This window comes from Bos taurus, chromosome 10 (genome assembly GCF_002263795.3).
Source record: "Bos taurus isolate L1 Dominette 01449 registration number 42190680 breed Hereford chromosome 10, ARS-UCD2.0, whole genome shotgun sequence".
In the NCBI taxonomy this organism is placed as follows: domain Eukaryota; kingdom Metazoa; phylum Chordata; class Mammalia; order Artiodactyla; family Bovidae; genus Bos; species Bos taurus.
In genome coordinates this window covers 54084566-54105093 of record NC_037337.1, presented here as the reverse complement: position 1 = coordinate 54105093, position 20528 = coordinate 54084566, and the positions used below count along the sequence as shown (strand labels likewise).

General features: G+C 38.9%; 1 protein-coding gene across 8 annotated transcripts in view; it reads left to right on the top strand.

The window, feature by feature from the left end:
- The first annotated feature begins 5967 nt into the window (after window positions 1–5967).
- Window positions 5968–20528, top strand: part of TEX9 (testis expressed 9) — a 120781-nt gene continuing 106220 nt past the window's right edge. For 6 of the 8 annotated variants that reach the window (XM_059890395.1, XM_024997533.2, XM_059890391.1 and 3 more), the window contains exons 1-2: window positions 6007–6116; window positions 6220–6311. In XM_059890395.1, coding sequence (XP_059746378.1) covers window positions 6096–6116; window positions 6220–6311 — 113 coding nt within the window. In that variant the 5' untranslated portion in view covers window positions 6007–6095. 8 annotated transcript variants of the gene reach the window in all.

The following is a 20528-nucleotide window of genomic DNA, read 5'->3' as shown; positions in this document are numbered from 1 at the left end:
GCACCTGAGCATCACATAAAAGAACATATAATAGGTAATTACATGCCTTCATTTTTTTTCTTGGTTAATGTGGCCAGAGATTTATTGAATTTATTGATCTTTTCAAAGAACCAGATTTTGGTTTCTGTGATTTTCTCTGTTTTCCTGTTTTCAGTTCCATTAATTTCTATTTTAATTTTTATTATTTCTTTTCTTTTGCTCTCTTTAAGCTTAAATTGTTCTTCTTTCTCCCATTGCCTAAGGTGGAACCTTAGATTGTTGATTTTAGATTTGCCTTCTTTTCTAATATATACATTTAATGCTAAGCATTCTAAGTGCTGTTTTCACTGTATCCCTACAAGTTTTGGTAGATTGTATTTTCATTTTCATTGAGTTCAAAATACTTTTTAATTATTTTAATAGATTTTTATTAAAATATTTTTATTTTATTTAAATAAAATAAGCATTTAATTTAAATAAATATTTATTAAATAAATAGTATTTAAATTAAATAAATAATATTTATTTCATTTACATATTTTATTTTAATGTTTTATATCCATGTATTATTTTAAAGTGTGTTTAATCTCCAAATATTTTGGGTTTTCCAGCTTTTTTATGTTATGCCTCAGAAGATAGTTTATATAATTTCTATTATTACAGATTGAACTATATTCCTCCAAAAATATGCTGAAGTCCTTCCTTGGAAGGAGAGTTACGACCAACCTAGATAGCATATTGAAAAGCAGAGACATTACTTTGCCAACAAAGGTCCGTCTAGTCAAGGCTATGGTTTTTCTAGTGGTCATGTATGGATGTGAGAGTTGGACTGTGAAGAAAGCTGAGCACCAAAGAATTGATGCTTTTGAACTGTGGTGTTGGAGAAGACTCTTGAGAGTCCCTTGGACTGCAAGGAGATCCAGCCAGTCCATTCTGAAGGAGATTGGCCCTGGGATTTCTTTGGAAGGAATGATGTTAAAGCTGAAACTCCAGTACTTTGGCCACCTCATGCAAAGAGTTGACTCATTGGAAAAGACTCTGATGCTGGGAGGGATTGGTGGCAGGAGGAGAAGGTGCCAACAGATGATGAGATGGCTGGATGGCATCACTGACTCGATGGACGTGAGTTTGAGTGAACTCCGGGAGTTGGTGATGGACAGGGAGGCCTGGCGTGCTGCGGTTCATGGGGTCGCAAAGAGTCGGACACGACTGAGCGACTGAACTGAACTGAACTAACCCATCATACACACACCTCTCCCCTTAATCTGTGAATGTGACCTTATTTGGAAATTGGGTCTTTTACAACTGTAATCAAGTTAAGATGAGGTCATTAAGGTGGGTCTAATCCAGTATGACTGGAGGAAATGCCATGTGTAGACAGAGACACACAGGGGGAATGCTATATGATTGTAGAGGCAGAGATTGGCCAGATGCAGCTACAAGCCAAGGAATGGCAGGGAGTGACAGCCACCACCAGAAACTAGGAAAATGCACAGAAGAATTCTCCCCTACAGGTTTCAAAGGGAGCACTGCCCTGCTAACATCTTGACTTTGGACTACCAGTCTCTATACTGGGAGACAATAAATTTATTTTGTTTTAAGCCATCCAGTTTGTCGTGCTTTCTTATAGCAATTCTAGGAAATGAATATAATTTCTATTCTTTTAAATTTATTAATGTGCATTTTATGGCCCAGAATGTGGTCTATCTTGGTAAATGTGCCATGTGACCTTGATAAGAATGTGTATTCTGCTGTTGTTGGATGGAGTATTCTCTAAATGTCAATTAGATCAAGTAGATTTTTGCTGATTCCTTGGGACTAAAAATGCTGTTGAGGGCAATTCCATCCTTACTGATTGTCTGCCTCCATGAACTATCAATGACTGAAAAAGAGGTGTTGGTATCTCCAAATGTACTTGTGGATTTATCTGTTTCTCTTTGCACTCCTATTAGTTTTTGCCTCGTATATTTTGACACTCAACTGTTTGGTTCATACACATTCAGGATTGTTATATCTCCTTGGAGAGTTGATCTCCTTATCCTTTATATAATATTCCTCTTTATCTCTGATAGTTTTTCCGGTTCTGAGATCACTTTGTTTGAAGTTAATGTGGCTACTCCAGCTGTCTTTTGATTAGTGTTAGTATGGTGTACTTTTCCTCCATCTTTTGACATTTTTATTTTAATAATTTAATTTTTAATGTTTTAACCACTTGACTGATGTATTTCACATACTCACCATTTATCCATATAAAGTGTACAATTGTCTTTTAGTGTATTGACAGATTTGTGCAACCATCATCACAATCAATTTTAGAACATTTTCATTACCCTCGCCCCACTCCGCCGAAAATCCGGCAACACCTTAGTCAGTTCCCCATTATCTTTCAGAGCTAGGCAATCACTAAACAGCTTTCTGTCTCTACAGATTTGCCTGTTCTAGACATTCCATATAATATGTGGTCCTAATAGAATGGAATCATATAATATGTGGTCTTTTGTGAATTGCTTCTTTCACATAGCATGTTTTCAAGGTTCATCCATATTGTAGTATGCATCATTCCTTTCTGGCCCTGAATAATATTCCATTGATGAATACACCACTTTTTATTTACCTATTAATCAGTGTATCATTTGAGTCATTTTCACTTTTTGTCTTTTCTGAATACTGCTATAAACATTTGTGTACAACTTTTTGTAAGGGTATATGTTTTCATTTCTCTTGGGCATATAGCTAGGAGTGGGCTACTGGATCACGTGGTAATTTTATGTGTATGGTTTTGAGAAAATGTGAGATTGTTTTCCACAGTCAGTCAGTCAGTTCAGTCGCTTAGTCATGTCCGTCTCTTTGCAACCCCATGGACTGCAGCATGCCAGGCCTCCCTGTCCATCACCAACTCCTGGAGTTTACTCAAACTCACTTCCATTGAGTCGGTGATGCCAACTAACCATCTCATCCTTTGGCATCCCCTTCTCCTCCCACTTTCAAAAAAGAGTAGACTTGCCCCACTGAATGGTATTGGCACCTTTGCTGAAGATCAGATCAGTTCAGTTAGTTCAGTCGCTCAGTCATGTCCGACTCTTTGCGACCCCATGAACCGCAGCACGCCAGGCCTCCCTGTCCATCACCAACTCCCGGAGTTCACTCAAACTCACGTCCATCGAGTCAGTGATGCCATCCAGCCATCTCATCCTCTGTTGTCCCCTTCTCCTCCTGCCCCCAATCCCTCCCAGCATCCCTGAATGTGAAGTTTATTTCTGGATTCCGAAGGTTATTCCCCTCTCCTCCAAATGGAATTTTTATTGTTTACTTTGTTCCAGGAACAATCCTAAGCTCAAATTCATTTACTCCTCAAAGTAACTCTGCGAGATGGGCACTATTCTTACCCTTACTTTACAGATGAAGTAGCTGAGATAATGATTTTCCCAAGCTAGTAAGTGGCAGACCCAGGACATGAACTTAAGATGACTGCCTTGAGAGCCTGAACTTTCAACTATGCTGTAAATAAATGTGAGGAATCAAAACTTGAAATTCCAACAAATAGTTCATTTTAAACAAAACAAGCTAAAGATCAAATTGGCTACTTAGTTTGGAAATCACAGCAGAGTTTGCACAAAAGAGTAGGCGTTTTACCAGCTTACTTTCTACTATTAGAAATGGACCTGTCTTCTTTGGTTGAGACTCTTCCATCGCCACCTTCAGTTCAGTTCAGTCCCTCAGTCGTGTCCGACTCTTTGCGACACCAGTGGACTGCAGCACGCCAGGCCTCCCTGTCCATTAACAACTCCTGGAGTTTACTCAAACTCATGACCATCGGGTCGGTGATGCCATCCAACCATCTCATCTTCTGTTGTCCCCTTCTCCTCTCGCCTTCAATCTTTCCCAGCATCAAGGTCTTTTCAAATGAGACAGCTCTTCACATCAGGTGGCCAAAGTATTGGAGTTTAGCTTCAACATCAATCCTTCCAATGAACACCTAGGACTGGTTTCCCTTAGGATGGACTGGTTGGGTCTCCTTGTAGTCCAAGGGACTCTCAAGAGTCTTCTCCAATTCCACAGTTCAAAGGCATCGATTTTTCTGTGCTCAGCTTTCTTTATAGTCCAACTCTCACATCCATACATGTCTACTGGAAAAACCATAGCCTTGACTAGACAGACCTTTGTTGGCAAAGTAATGTCTCTGCTTTTTAATATGCTGTCTGCTGCTGCTGCTGCTAAGTCACTTCAGTCATGTCCGACTCTGTGTGACCCCATAGATGGCAGGCCACCAGGCTCTCCCATCCCTGGGATTCTCCAGGCAAGAACACTGGAGTGGGTCGCCATTTCCTTCTCCAATGCATCAAAGTGAAAAGTGAAAGTGAGGTCACTCAGTTGTGTCCGACCCTCAGTGACCCCAAGGACTGCAGCCTTCCAGGCTCCTCCGTCCATGGGATTTTCCAGGCAAGAGTACTGGAGTTGGGTGCCACTGCCTTCTCCAATATGCTGTCTAGGTTGGTCATAATTTTTCTTCCAAGGAGTAAGCGTCTTTTTATTTCATGGCTGCAGTCACCATCTGCATGATTTTGGAGCCCAGGAAAATAAAGTCTGCCACTGTTTCCACTGTTTCCCCATCTTTTTGCCATGAAGTGATGGGACCCGATGCCATGATCTTCGTTTTCTGAATGTTGAGCTTTAAGTCAACTTTTTCACTCTCCTCTTTCATCAAGAGGCTCTTTAGTTCTTTTTAACTTTCTGCTATAAGGGTGGTGTCATCTGCATATCTGAGGTTATTGATATTTCTCCCAGCAATCTTGATTCCAGCTTGTGCTTCATCCAGCCCGGCGTTTCTCATGATGTACTCTGCATATAAATTAAATAAGCATGGTGGCAATACACAGCCTTGATGTACTTCTTTTCCTATTTGGAACCAGTCTGTTGTTCCGTGTCCAGTTCTAACTTGCTTCCTGACCTGCATACAGATTTCTCAAGAGGCAGGTCAGGTGGTCTGGTATTCCCATCTCCTTCAAAATTTTCCACAGTTTATTGTGATCCACACAGTCAAAGGCTTTGGCATAGTCAATGAAGCAGAAATAGATGTTTTTCTGGAAGTCTCATGTGCTTTCTATGATCCAACGGAGTTGGCAATTTGATCTCTGGTTCCTCTGCCTTTTCTAAAACCACCTTGAACATCTGGAAGTTCACCGTTCACGTATTGTTGAAGCCTGGCTTGGAGAATTTTGAGCATTACTTTACTAGTGTGTGAGATGAGTGCAATTGTGCAGTAGTTTGAGCATTCTTTGGCATTTCCTTTCTTTGGGATTGGAATGAAAACTGACTTTTTCCAGTCCTGTGGCCAGTGCTGAGTTTTCCAAATTTGCTGGCATATTGAGTGCAGCACTTTCACAGCATCATCTTTTAGGATTTGAAATAGCTCAACTGGAATTCCATCTCCTCCACTATTCCATCACCTCCACTAACTTTGTTCTTAGTGATGCTTCCTAAGGCCCACTTGAGTTCACACTCCAGGATGTCTGGCTCTAGGTGAGTGATCACACCATCGTGACTATCTGGGTCGTGAAGATATTTTGTACAGTTCTTTTGTGTATTCTTGCTGCTGCTGCTGCTGCTAAGTCGCTTCAGTCGTGTCCGACTCTGTGCGACCCCATAGACGGCAGCCCACCAGATTCCCCCGTCTCTGGGATTCTCCAGGCAAGAACACTGGAGTAGGGGTGCCATTGCCTTCTCCGGTGTATTCTTGCTACCTCTTCTTAATATCTTATGCTTCTGTTAGGTCCATACCATTTCTGTCCTTTATTGAGCCCATCTTTGCATGAAATGTTCCCTTGGTATCTCTGATTTTCTTGAAGACATCTCTAGTTTTTCCCATTCTATAAATCAGTCCACGACTTTGGCTTCTTCAGTTCCTGTAAGACTGCGGTTAGGTTTACCGCAAGTCGGGTACAAAGACAGCAGCGCACACTCCCTAGTTCTCAGCCGGGTCCTAAGCTCGCGCTGTTTTCTGCCGAGAGTTGGGGCGTGGTCCCAATCGTGCCCTTAGCTGGAAGGCCGCCGGGGTTGTGATAACTCTCGCGGGAAAGTGCGTCGTTGCCGCGGTAACGGCGTCGTGGTCGCGGAAGATGGCCGGGAGAAGTTTCAAGGTTAGTTCAACTGGCCTCTCCTGGGTAGCAGCTAGGTTTCGGCGTCCTGAGAACACCAAAATTCATTGAACTTTGGTTCTGAAAGTGTCTGCCTCTTTTACAGAGACCGGGCGTTTCAGGGACTCTGCTCCCGCCACGCATTCAGCAACCTGCCACCCCTCGACGGGACCTCCTCGCCAAGGAGGAAGAATATAAGTAAGAACTTCGGCGGTTCAGCTTTTTCTTCTTTCACCTAAATGAGGCTGATTACAAGTACTTTTCCTGGTGACTGGATCTTTGAGACCGTTCATTGTCCAGCATTTTCTTCTCAGCCCATTTACTTGCCCTTCATCTTTTGTCTTTAACTTGAGCCGCGTCCTCGTAGGTGTTGGAAGTGGGAGAAAATTTTACCCAAATAAGTAAACCTGTTCGTCAGCAAGATGATATTTCTAGAAGTAGTTTGGATAGCGTGAATGGCCAGCGAATGGTTCAGTTTCTAGTTAAAGGAATTCCACTTAATTTCAGGTTCCTGGAGTTTACGTATGTAAATTTCTTTTAGGTTTGGTCTCTAAACTCAAAGCATGTTTCTCAGGGCATTTGGAATTTTCATTCTTATCCACGTTTGTTGGAGTTGGAAGGGTTTCCTTTCCTTACCTATTCTCAGTGTAATTACTGATATCCTGACATCACGTGTTTTCACTCTTGGACCACTCCACTCTTCATCCCCCGGTTGTCAAGCAGATGTCAGTAATCTTGTTGATTTGATCTTGTCTCTCCCTTGCCTAAAACTTTGCAGTGGTTTCCAGTTGCACTTCAAAAGCTCTGTCACACTTGGCTTCTACCTCTTGTGTAATCTTGACCTCTTTCGTTTCTGTCTACCAAAGTGGCCTTTTTTGCCTATGATAAGTAGGCTTCCTATTACTCTTTTATTGTCTGATTAAATTTTCTTTGCTATTAGTGTAACTTGTTACCGTTAATTCATTTGTTAGTTTACTTTGTGTCTGTTTTCTGTGCTGGACTGAGTTCCACGAGGTCACAGACCATGTCTTTTATTTGCCCTCATGTATACCCTTACCAAAAAAATAATATTTTAAAAGTTTACTTTCTTTTTAATTAATTTAAAGTAATGTAATTTAAAACTTGCAAAACATCCCAGCAATTCCTCAGATGGTTAAATGTAGTTACCAAATGATCTGTACCTAAAATGAAACCATGTTTAGAGTTAAAACTGAAGTGTACTGTATTTAGATAAGCTAGACATGTTGGCTTCCCATAGCATGTAGAAACATAATCATCTTCCACTGTTTGATAAAATGGGCCTATTATTCTAGTAACAGTGTACTTGATCAGTGGATCTGTTGTTCAGTACAGCTCTGAGTCAGCTAAACCACAAACATTTGTTTTCATTACCATGCATTAGGTTAATTCATCTGGGTATTTCGAAGTATATTTTGCACCTGGCCCTTCATTAAGGCTAATATTTAGTTGCTAAGTCTTGGCTCTTACAACCCCCATAGAATGTAGCCTTCCCAACTCCTCTGTCCATAGACTTCCCTAAACAGAATACTGGAGTAGGTTGCCATTTCCTTCTCCAGGGGATCTTCCCAACCCAGGGATGGAAATCTGTGTCTCCTACGTTGTAGACAGATTCTTTACCACTGAAGCACCTGGGAAGCCTCTTGTTAAGGCTGTCAGTTCAGTTCAGTCACTCAGTCGTGTCTGACTCTTTGTGACCCCATGAATCGCAGCACGCCAGACCTCCCTGTCCATCACAAACTCCCCGAGTTCACTCAGACTCATGTCCATCTCATCCTCTGTCGTCCCCTTCTCCTCCTACTCCCAATCCTTCCCAGCATCTGAGTCTTTTCCAATGAGTCAACTCTCCGCATGAGGTGGCCAAAGTACTGGAGTTTCAGCTTTAGCATCATTCCTTCCAAAGAAATCCCAGGGCTGATCTCCTTCAGAACGGACTGGTTGGATCTCCTTACAGTCCAAAGGGGCTCTCAAGAGTCTTCTCCAACACCACAGTTCAAAAGCATCAATTCTTTGGCGCTCAGCCTTCTTCACAGTCCAACTCTCACATCCATACACAACCACAGGAAAAACCATAGCCTTTGACGGACCTTTGTTGGCAAAGTAATGTCTCTGCTTTTCAATATGCTATCTAGGTTGGTCATAACTTTCCTTCCAAGGAGTAAGCATCTTTTAATTTCATGGCTTGCAATCACCATCTGCAGTGATTTTGGAGCCCAGAAAAATAAAGTCTGACACTGTTTCCACCGTTTCCTCATCTATTTCCCATGAAGTGATGGGACCAGATGCCATGATCTTCGTTTTCTGATTGTTGAGCTTTAAGCCAACTTTTTCACTCTCCACTTTCACTTTCATCAAGAGGCTTTTGAGTTCCTCTTCACTTTCTGCCATAAGGGTGGTGTCATCTGCATATCTGAGGTTATTGATATTTCTCCCGGCAGTCTTGATTCCAGCTTGTGCTTCTTCCAGCCCAGCGTTTCTCATGATGTACTCTGCATATAAGTTAAATAAGCAGGGTGACAATATACAGCCTTGACGTACTCCTTTTCCTATTGGAACCAGTCTGTTGTTCCATGTACACTTCTAACTGTTGCTTCCTGACCTGTATACAGGTTTCTTAAGAGGCAGGTCAGGTGGTCTGGTATTCCCATCTCTTTCAGAATTTTCCACAGTTTATTGTGATCCACACAGTCAAAGGCTTTGGCATAGTCAATAAAGCAGAAATAGACGTTTTTTGGAACTCTCTTGCTTTTTCCATGATCCAGCAGATGTTGGCAATTTGATCTCTGGTTCCTCTGCCTTTTAAAGCCAGCTTGAACATCAGGAAGTTCACGGTTCACACATTGCTGAAGCCTGGCTTGGAGAATTTTGAGCATTACTTTACTAGCATGTGATATGAGTGCAATTGTGCAGTAGTTTGAGCATTCTTTGGCATTGCCTTTCTTCAGGATCAGAATGAAAACTGACCTTTTCCAGTCCTGTGGCCACTGCTGAGTTTTCCAAATTTGCTGGCATATTGAGTGCAGCACTTTCACAGCATCATCTTTCAGGATGTGAAATAGCTCAACTGGAATTCCATCACCTCCACTGGCTTTGTTCGTAGTGATGTTTTCTAAGGCCCACTTGACTTCACATTCCAGAATGTCTGAGTCCAGCTTAAAGTCAGGCATCTATATTCTGTTTTAGCAAAAGTTTTGCGGTAAAGGCTTCCTTTTGTTACTTGTTCTACATACTCTGAGGTGTGCAGTGCTGAGGTGTTTGAACAAAGTAGCTCCCAGGTACTGCTTGAAGTTTGTGGATCACTCAGCACTATGGATAAAGGTGAAATGTTTGGCCATCTTTATAGGCAAGAATATAAGATCATAACACAGTATTTTGCTACATGTTTTCTTGGTGTTAAGCATATGGGGATTTTGTTTTAATTAACTGAACACAGCACTTCCCAGGGATCCCAATGTAGAATCTTTCACAATCAGCTCTTGTCACATAGTTGGAGGAAATAATTACTATGCTGCTAAGTCACTTCAGTTGTGTCCGACTCTGTGCAACCCCATAGATGGCAGCCCACCAGGCTCCCCCGTCCCTCGGATTCTCCAGGCAAGAACACTGGAGTGGGTTGCCATTTCCTTCTCCAATGCATGAAAGTAAAAAGTGAAAGTGAAGTCGCTCAGTTGTGTCCAACCCTCAACAACCCCATGGACTGCAGCCTTCCAGGCTCCTCTGTATGAGATAGTAAACCAAGGAATATGTTAATCACTCAAATCAATAGATATTCCAAGCCATGTGCTTGTATCATAAAATGAGAAAGCTAAATAGTAAGATTATGTGGCATCTGTTTTAACTAACCTTGATAGCTTGCAGGGCAAGCCTTCCCCCAAACTTCTTGCTGCTAAATGCCAACTAAATTGGACATATAGATTAATTTGCAGAGAACTGATATCTTTATATTATTGAATCTGCCTTTCCATGGATATGATATATCTGTATTTTACATGGAGGGGTTTTTGGTGTCCATTAATAATATTTTCTCATATTACTACATAAAGTCTTAAATATTCTTTTCAAGGTACTTTATAGTTTTGTTGTTATAATGAATGGCTATTTTCCTACTACATTTTCTAATTGGTTGTATGTATAGAAACGTTACTGATTTTTTGTATATTGATCCTACACCTGTATTTGTCAAGAGTGTCAGCACCGCTGAACTCTCTTATTTTGCAGAGTCCTTTGAGCTTTTTGTAAAGATGGTTATATCATATGCAAATTGTGATAGTTTTGTTCCTTTACAATTTCTTCTGCATCTTTTTTCTTGATCTGATTAGAACCTCCAGTATAATATGGAATAGAAAAAATGGTGGTAAGCATTATCATCTTAGTTACGATTTTCACTAGTCTGCATTTAATAATGTGCCACTACAATTGAGATTTGCTATAGAATTTTTTTAAAACTTTTTATTGTATACTGGAGTATAGCTGATTAACAGTGTTGTAATAGTTTCAGGTGGACAGCAGTATCAGCCATATCGGCTTTGTGCTGTATGTGCTGTGCTCAGTTGCTCAGTTGTGTCCAACTCTTTGGGACCTCATGGACTGTAAACCGTCAGGCTCCTCTGTCCATGGAATTTTCCAGGCAAGAGTACTGGAGCAGTTTTTTTTTTTTAAGTAACCTCCTTACTGTTCTCCATAGTAGCTGTACCATGTAACAGTGTAGGAGAATTCCCTTCTCTCCACACGCTCTCCAGTATTTATTGTTTGTGGATTTTTTGATGATAGCCATTCTGACTGGTATGAGGTGATTTCTCATTGTAGTTTCGATTTTCTTTTCTCTAATAACTAGTGATGTTGAATGTCTTTCCATGTGCTCATTAGCCATCTGTATGTCCTACCATATGACTCTACAATCCCACTCTTGTGCATATATCTGGAGAAAAACACCTGAAAGGATACACATACCACAGTGTTCATTACAGCACTGTTTATAATAGCCAAGACATGGAGGCAATCTAAATGTCCATCAACAGAGGAATGGTTAAAGGTGTGGTACATATATACAGTGGAATATTACTTGGCCATTAAAAAGAATGAAATAATGCCATTTGCAGCAAAATGGATGAGTGTCATATTGAGTGAAGTTAGTCAGACAGAGAAGGAGAGATATTGTATGACATCCCTTATGTGTAGAATCTAAAAAGAAATGATACAATGCACTTACTTACAAAACAAAAAGATTCACAGACTTAAAAATGAATTGATGGTTGCCAGGGGAAAGGGATAGTTTAAGGGAGTCTGGAAAGATCATGTACACACAGCTATATTTAAAATGGATAACCAATGTGGAGCTCTGCTCAGTGTTATGTGTCAGCCTGGATGGGAGGGGGATTTGAGGGAGAATGGATACATATATAAAAATGGCTGAGCCCTTCACTGTTCACCTGAAACTACCACAACATTGTTAATTGGCCATACTCTAATACAAATAAAAAGTTTAAAGTTTGAAAATAAATATTGAAAAAAAAAAAAAAGAATACTGGAGTGGGTTGCCATTTCCTACTCCAGAGGATCTTCCTGATCCAGAGATGGAACCCGTGTCTTTTGGGTCTCCTGCATTATTGGGCAGATGCTTCGCTACTGTGCCACCTGGGAAGCCCCCAGCACACAATGTTGTGATAGTTTTGGGTGGACAGCAAAGGGACTCTGCCATTTATGTACATGTATCCATTCTCCCCCAAACTCCCCTTCCATCCAGAGTGCCACATAACATTGAATAGAGTTTCTTGTGCTGTACAGTAGATTAGATCCTTGTTGGTTATCCATGTTTTGAAAATTTTATTTTTTAATTGGTGGAAAATTGCTTTACAATATTGCCTTGGTTTCTGCTGTTCAACAATGTGAATCAGTCATAATTATATATATATCATCCCTCCTTAGCTTCCCTCCTGTCCCCACACCCCACCCCTCTAGGTCATCACAGAGCTCCAGGCTGGGCTCCCTATGTTATTTAGCAGCTTTCTCACTAACTATTTCAGTGTATGATAGTGTATATATGTCAATGCTACTTTCTCAGTTTGTCCCACCCTAACCTTCCTCTGCTGTGTCCACAAGTCCATTCTCTAATAGATTTATCAGTATTGTTTTTCTAGATTACATGTATATGCATTAATATACAATACTTGTTTCTTCTCTTCCTTGTTTTAATCTTGCTTTGCATAAGAGGCTCCAGGTTCATGCGCCTCACTACAACTATCTCAGAATCGTTCCTTTTTATGGCTGAGCAATGTTACATTGTATAAATGTACCACAACTTCCTAATCCATTTATTTTCTAGTGTGTATGTCCAGTAGTGGTATTCCTGGGTCATAAGGTTTATTCCTAGTTTCTTACTCTCCATACTATTTTCAATAACTAGATTTATGCCTAGCTAGTTTTTAAGGAATCTCATACTGTGTTCTATAATAGCTGTATCAGTTTACATTCCCATCATGATGTAGAATTTTGGCTAAATATTTTTTATCAGGCTTAAGGACACAGTTTCCATTAATTCTTTATTTTTTAGTCTAGGATGTGAAGTGAAGTGAAAGTTGCTCAGTCGTGACCAACTCTTTGCAGCCTCCCCTGGACTATATAGTCCATGGAATTCTCCAGGCCAGAATACTGGAGTGGGTAGCTTTTCCCTTCTCCAGGGGATCTTCCCGACACAGGGATCGAACCCAGGTCTCTCACATTGACAATATTATATCCTTTTTTGTATTTTGAATGAATGTTAAATTTTAACGAAGTCCCCCCCCAAATTTATGTAGGTAATGAAAATTTTGTCACCCTGTCACCTAATGTTTTAACATACTGAACTACAAAGACAGGTTTATTGTTTTCTTTGAAAGTCCCCTGTGTTAGATTGCTTTAATTTTATGTAGATTTTTTATTTCATCTATAAACAAAATGAAATTGGTCCTACGTTTTTTTCTAGTTCTTTACCTTTCTGATTTTGATATCATTATTATCCTGACCTCATAAAATAAACTGAGCAGCTTTCCTTTTTTGTTTTATTCTGTTCTTGGAAGTTTCTTGTAATCAGAGATCATCTGCCCTATGATTAAAATTGTGAAACTGAGTCTAGTGTGAGGTTTTTTTTTTCCATTCTGTGAATTGTTTCTTTAATAATTATTGCTTCCAGAATAAATTTTGGTTATTTGCTAGTTTTCTAGAAAACTGTCCATTTCCTGTATGTGTCAGTTCAGTTTAGTCACTCTGTCATGTCCGACTCTTTGCAACCCCATGAATTGCAGCACATCAGGCCTCCCTGTCCATCACCAACTCCCGGAGTTCACTCAGACTCACGTCCATCGAGTCAGTGATGCCATCCAGCCATCTCATCCTCTGTCATCCCCTTCTCCTCCTGCCCTCAATCCCTCCCAGCATCAGAGTCTTTTCCAATGAGTCAACTCTTCACATGAGGTGGCCAAAGTACTGGAGTTTCAGTTTTAGCATCATTCCTTCCAAAGAAATCCCAGGGCTGATCTTCAGAATGGACTGGTTGGATCTCCTTGCAGTCCAAGGGACTCTCAAGAGTCTTCTCCAACACCACACTTCAAAAGCATCCATTCTTCGGTGCTCAGCTTTCTTCACAGTCCAACTCTCACATCCATACATGACCACTGGAAAAACCATAGCCTTGACTAGACGGACCTTTGTTGGCAAAGTAATGTCTCTGCTTTTCAATACGCTATCTAGGTTGGTCATAACTTTTCTTCCAAGGAGCAAGCGTCTTTTAATTTCATGGCTGCAATCACCATCTGCAGTGATTTTGGAGCCCCCCAAAAATAAAGTCTGACACTGTTTCCCCATCTATTTCCCATGAAGTGATGGGACCGGATGCCATGATCTTCGTTTCTGAATGTTGAGCTTTAAGCCAACTTTTTCACTCTCCACTTTCACTTTTCATCAAGAGGCTTTTTAGTTCCTCTTCGCTTTCTGCCATAAGGGTGGTGTCATCTGCATATCTGAGGTTATTAATATGTCTCCCGGCAATCTTGATTCCAGCTTGTGCTTCTTCCAGCCCAGCATTTCTCGTGATGTACTCTGCATTTAAGTTAAATAAGCAGGGCGACAATATACAGCCTTGACGTACTCCTTTTCCTATTTGGAACCAGTCTGTTGTTCCGTGTCCAGTTCTAACTGTTGCTTCCTGACCTGCATGTAAGTTTCTCAAGAGGCAACATACATTTATTCTAATTATGCTCTTATATTTTAAGTCTTTACTATATCTGTAACTTAATACATATCTTCTTTTGGGGCCTTTTCTGTCAGTCTTATTGGGAGATGTATATGTTTTATTGGTCTTTTCAGAGAATTAACTTTTGGTTTTATTGCTAATTTTCTGTGTGATTTAAAATTTTTTTCATTAGCCTTGTCTTTATAGTTTCTTTTTCTTCTAATTGTGGATTTAGTTTTTCTTAGTTTAGTTTTCTAATTTTTTAATACATTTAAATTTTGCATTTAAATTTAATACATTTAATATTCTCTGCAACCATAGCTAATCAGTATTTCAAGGTCTGTATTGATATGTCTATTCTTTCTGATTATTTAGTTTTGAATATTTTATGATTTTCATAGTGTTTATTTTAGGAGTGTGTTTTTGTAATTGCCAAGCATCTGTTTGTTTGCTTGTTTTATTTTTTATTTTAAATTTTATTTTTAATTGTACTATGGTCAGAGAATGTATATATGATTTATTTTCAAAAGCGTTTTGAAACTTAGTTATGACCAGGTACATGTGGAATTTTTGTAAATATTCAGTGTATTCTTTGATAGAAAGTGTATTTACTATTTGTTGACTAATAACTTAGATCAAGGTAATTACTTTTGCTGTCCATAATAGCAGTACCCTCATCATTTTTTTCTCCAGTAGCTATATTGGCTTCTGTTAGAGGTGTACTACGGAGAAGGCAGTGGCACCCCACTCCAGTACTCTTGCCTGGAAAATCCCATGGACGGAGGAGCCTGGTGGGCTGCAGTCCATGGGGTCGCTAAGAGTCAGACGCGACTGAGCAATTTCACTTTCACTTTTCACTTTCATGCATTGGAGAAGGAAATGGCAACCCACTCCAGTGTTGTTGCCTGGAGAATCCCAGGGACAGGGGAGCCTGGTGGGCTGCCGTCTATGGGGTCGCACAGAGTCCGACACGACTGAAGCGACGCAGCAGCAGCAGCAGCAGCAGAGGTGTACTAAAATCAGCTATAATTATAACTTAAAAATTTCTTTTAATTTGTCCATTTTTGTTTGGGAGCTATATCATTTTATTTAAAACCTCTTGAATAATTCCTGTCATTATTTGTAGTGTCTTTACATCTTTTTCATTCTTTTATTTTCAAACTTTGTATGTCATGTAGCTTTATTAAGAACATTTCTTTTTAACTCTCTAATAATTTCTGCCTTCTAATAAGTGAATTTATGGTATTTTGTTTGTTGATTTGAAGTTGTTTTGGTCATCTTATGTTTTGTTTTCTATTTGTGCCTTTTCTTTGGTTCTTTTCTGTCGTTTATTTGTTGAATGAGTTTTCATTATATCTTTATTTTCCCTTTATTGTTTTTGGAAAGACCTCAGAATAGTTTAACTTGGTTTCCCTTGTTTGCAAGTTAAATACTAGTTACTTCCCCTTTGTTTTGCATACCCCTACCTGTGTTTTCATATTCTGTGCTAATTTAGATTTATCATCATGTTTTGTCATTTCTTTGCATCATGATTCCTTTTTTTTCTAGGTTCAGTTTCCTTTTTTTATGAAGCATAGAGCATTCATTACTTTTCTATGTGAAAATCTGAGTCTTAAATTCACCAGTCTTACCTGAAAATTTTACTTTGTATTTATTCTTCAAAGATAGTTTAGCTGAATATAGAACTTGAAATGGCTAGTCCCTGTAGCCCACCTCCTGACAGTTCATTAAAAGTACCATTTGGTTGTCCAAAGGTACCATTGTAATCTAGAGATATTAATAAGCCATCTGCTGTCAACTTCTAAGATAATCATGTTGGGAGACTGTTTTTCTCTCTTCTTTTTAAATGTTTGGTTTGTAATTTAAAGCATATTTTCCTTGTCTTTGAAGTTATACAGTTTTACCCAGTGTGTACGGGTGTGGATTTGTTTTCTTGATTCTGCCTGGGATCCCTGTAATTATTCATTTCTGGAAAATTCTCAGCATTATTTCTTTTTATAAAAAGTAGTATCTTTTGTTTTTTGTCTCTTACTGTATTCTTCAGGTTTCAGATAATTTTTGTTTTTCTTTTTTTTTATTGAGGTATACTTGATTTACAATATTATAGTAGTTTAGGTTTATAGCATAGTGATTCAAAACTTTTATGAATTTATTCCATTTAAAATTATTGTCAAATAATAGCTGTATTTCCTGTTTTGTACAGTATATGTTTATGTGTTTGTGGTAAGTCATATCTGACTGTGTGACCCTATGGACTGTAGCCCGCTGGGCTTCTCTGTGCATGGGATTCTCCAGGCAAGAATACTGGAGTGGGTTGCTGTGCCCTCCTCCAGGGGATCTTCCTCACCTAGGGATCGAACCCATGTCTCTTACGTCATCTCCTGCATTGGCCAGTGGGTTCTTTACCACTAGCTCCACCTGAGAAGCCCATATATCCTTGTATCTTATTTATTTCATACACAGCAGTTTGTGTATCTTAATTCTTCACGACTATCATATGCCTTTCTTCTTCCCTCTTCCCATTGGTAACCATTAGTTTGTTCTCTATGTATGTGGGTCTGTTTCTATTCTGTTATATTCATTCATTTGCTTTATTTTTTAGATTTACACATAAGTGATAACACACAGTATTTGTCTTTCTCTGTCTGACGTGTTTCACTAACCAGAATAGCCTCCAGGTCCATTCATGTTGTTGCAAATGCAAAGTTTCATTTTTTTCATAATTGAACAGTATATCATAGTGTGTATGTATGTATTTTTATGCCACATCCTCTTTATCCATTCATCTGTTGATGAACATGTTGATGAACATATCTTGGCTCTTGTAAATGCTGCTATGAACATGAGGGTGCATATATTTTTTTCAAAGTAGTGCTTTCATTTTTGTTGGATATATATGCAAGAGTGGAATTACTGGGTTATATGGTAGTTACATCTTCAATTTTTTGAGAAACTGCCATACTGTTTTCCCCAGTGGCTGCACCAATTTATATGCCCACCAACAGTGTAGGAGGGTTCCCTTTTCTCCACATTCTTGCCAACATTTGTTATTTGTGGTCTTTTTGATAATAGCCATTCTGACAGGTATGAGATCATATTATAGCTTTGCTTTACATTTCTCTGATGATTAACAATGTTGTGCTTTACATGTGCCCATTGGCCATCTGTATTCTTCTTTGGGAAAATGCCTTTTCATGTTTTCTTCCCATTTTTTAACCAGATCATTTGTTTTGTGTTTTTTTTAGTATTGAGTAGTATTAGCTATTTATATATTTTGAATATTAAACCCTTGTTAGTCATATCATTTGCAAACATTTTCTTCCATTCAGTAGATGTTCATTTTGTCAGTGGTTTCCTTTCCTTTTTTTTTTTTTCTCCCCTTTCAAGTTTAATTAGGTCCTGTGCATGTATGTATGTATTTTATTTTCTTAGGAGACAGATCCAAAAAATATTATTGTGATTTATGTCAAAGAATATTCTACCTATGTTTTCTTCTCAGGTTTTATGGTTTGTGGTCTTACATTTAGGTCTTTAATCCATTTTGAGTTTATTTTCGTGTATGCTGTGAAAAAAGTTCTTATTTTATTTTAAATGTAGCAGCCCATCTTCCCAGCATGACTTACTGAAAGACTGTCTTTTCTTCACTGTATATTTTTTTCTGCTTTGTCACAGTTACCCACGTAAGTGTAGGTTTGTTTCTGGGCTCACCCTTCTGCTCCGTTGATCTATGTGTCTGCTTTTGTTCCAGTACCATACTGTTTCACCTGCCCTAGCTTTGTAGTAGAATGATCTATGGATCAAACCAAGAAGAATAATAAACAATTCTACCAAACATTTAGAAAAGAGTTAATGCTTATCCTAAAACAATTCCAAAAAGTTGCAGAGTGAGGAACACTTCTGAACTCATTGAATGAGGCCAGCATCACCTTGATACTAAAGCTATACAAAGATATTACAAAAAAGAAAATTATAGGCTAATATCATTGATGAACATCAATGTAAAAATCCTCAATAAAATATTAGCAAACTGAATCCAGTAATATATTGAAAGGATCATACACTGTGATCAAGTGAGTGTTATCCTGGGATGCAAGGTGGTTCAATATCTGGGAATCTTATCAATGTGATACACACATTAACAAAAGGAGAATAAAAATCATATGCTTATCTGAATAGATCATATGATCAAATGCAAAAAAAAAATTTGACAAAACTCAACATCCATTTATGATAAAAACTCTCCTGTCCTCAATGTTTGTGTGTGTGTGTGTGTTAGTCGCTCAGTCGTGTCTCTTTGCAACCCCATGGACTGTAGCCCACCAGGCTTCTTTGTCCATGGGATTCTCCAGGCAAGAATACTGGAGTGGGTTGCCATTTCCTTCTCCACAATGTTTGTGTAGAGGGAATATATTTCAACATAATGAAGTCCATATATAAGCTCATGGGCTTCCCAGTTTAGCTCAAATGGTAAAGAAACTGTCTGCAATACAGGAGACCCAGGTTCAATCCCTAGCTTGGGAAGATCCCCTGAAAAAAGGTGTGGCAACCCTCCCCACCATTCTTGCTTGGAGACTTCCATGGACGAGGAGCCTGGCAGGCTACAGTCCATGGAGTCACAGAGAATCAGACACGACTGAGTGACTAACACACACGTATAAGCTCATAGCTAACATAATACTTGGTGGTGAAAAGCTAAAAGCATTTTATCTAAGATCGGAAACAAGCATTTTCGTCTAAGATCAGGATGCTCACTCTTAGCACTTTAATTCAGCATAGTATTGAAAGTCCTAGCCATGGTAATCAGAGAAGGAACAAAAGAAAAGGAATCTAACTGGAAGGGAAGTAAAAGTGTCACTGTTTGCTGACAGGATACTATACATAGAAAATCCTAATGATGCCACCAGAAAGCTAGTACAGCTCATCAGTGAATTCAGTAGAGTTGCAAAATTAATACTCATTTCCCTGGTGGCTCAGTTGGTAAAAGAATCTGCTTGCAATGCAAGAGACTGCCTGCAATACAGGAGACCCAGGTTTGATCCCTCGGTCAAGAGGATTCCCTGGAGAAGGAAATGGCAACCCACAGTAGTATCCTTGCCTGGGAAATCCCATGGATAGAGGAACCTGGTGGGCACGGCTCATGTGGTCACCAGAGTCAGACATGACTTAGCAACTAAACCACCAACCACCACTGTACACTAAAAGCAATCTATTAGAAACAGAAATTAAGGAAAGAATCCCATTTATGATTGCATCAAAATAATAAAATACTTAGGAATAAATCTAAGGGGATAAAAGATCTGTACTGAGAAAACTATAAGACACTGATGAAAGAAATTCAAGACAACACGAAGAGGGTGAAAGATATATTGTATTCATAAATTAGTAGAATTAATATTGTTAAAATGACCATAGTACTGAAACCAGTCTATGGATTCATTGCAGTCCTATCAAAATACCAATGGGATTTTTTTTTTTTTAACAAAACTAGAACAAATAACTTTAACATTTGTATAGGTACACAAAAGACCCCTAATAGCTAGGACAATCCAGAGAAAGAACAGAGCTGGATGTGTCACACTTCCTTAGATTATACTCAGCATATCTCTTTAAATTTTGGCATTTCCTCCCTTTCTGGGATTTTCTTCTGCAGTGTCTATTAGGTTGCTATAATCTATCTTTGTCTTATTGTCTATCTTGAATAGATGTTAAACTCTGTCTTGCATTTTTATCTTTTTGTTTCTCTGTACCTTTTTGTTGGTAATTTTCTCATATCTGTCTTCTAATTCATCCATTCCCTCTTCATTCTATTGTTCAATTTATCCATTGCATTTGAGTTTTATTTACATTGACTATATTTTCATTACGTAATTTCTGTTGGGTTGTTTTCCAAATTCAGTGTTTTTTTGAATATATGTTTACAGTGCTTGGTTCTTGCCTAATGGTTTCTATTCTTTTTTTTTCTTTCTTATTGAAAAATGTTACTTAAAATTCTTTCTTAGGTTGTTTTATTATCTCCAGGTCTTTTGGTGCAGATTCTGTTTGTATCTGTTGATTGTCCATCCTGGAAACTTATTTGTTAATGCAATTTATTATCTTTGTGAAGGCATCTTTAGTATTAGAGTTTGCTTTCTGAGAGAGTTGCATTTGTTCTAGATGACTAAATATTCCTAAGGGTGGTTTTGCATTTCAGT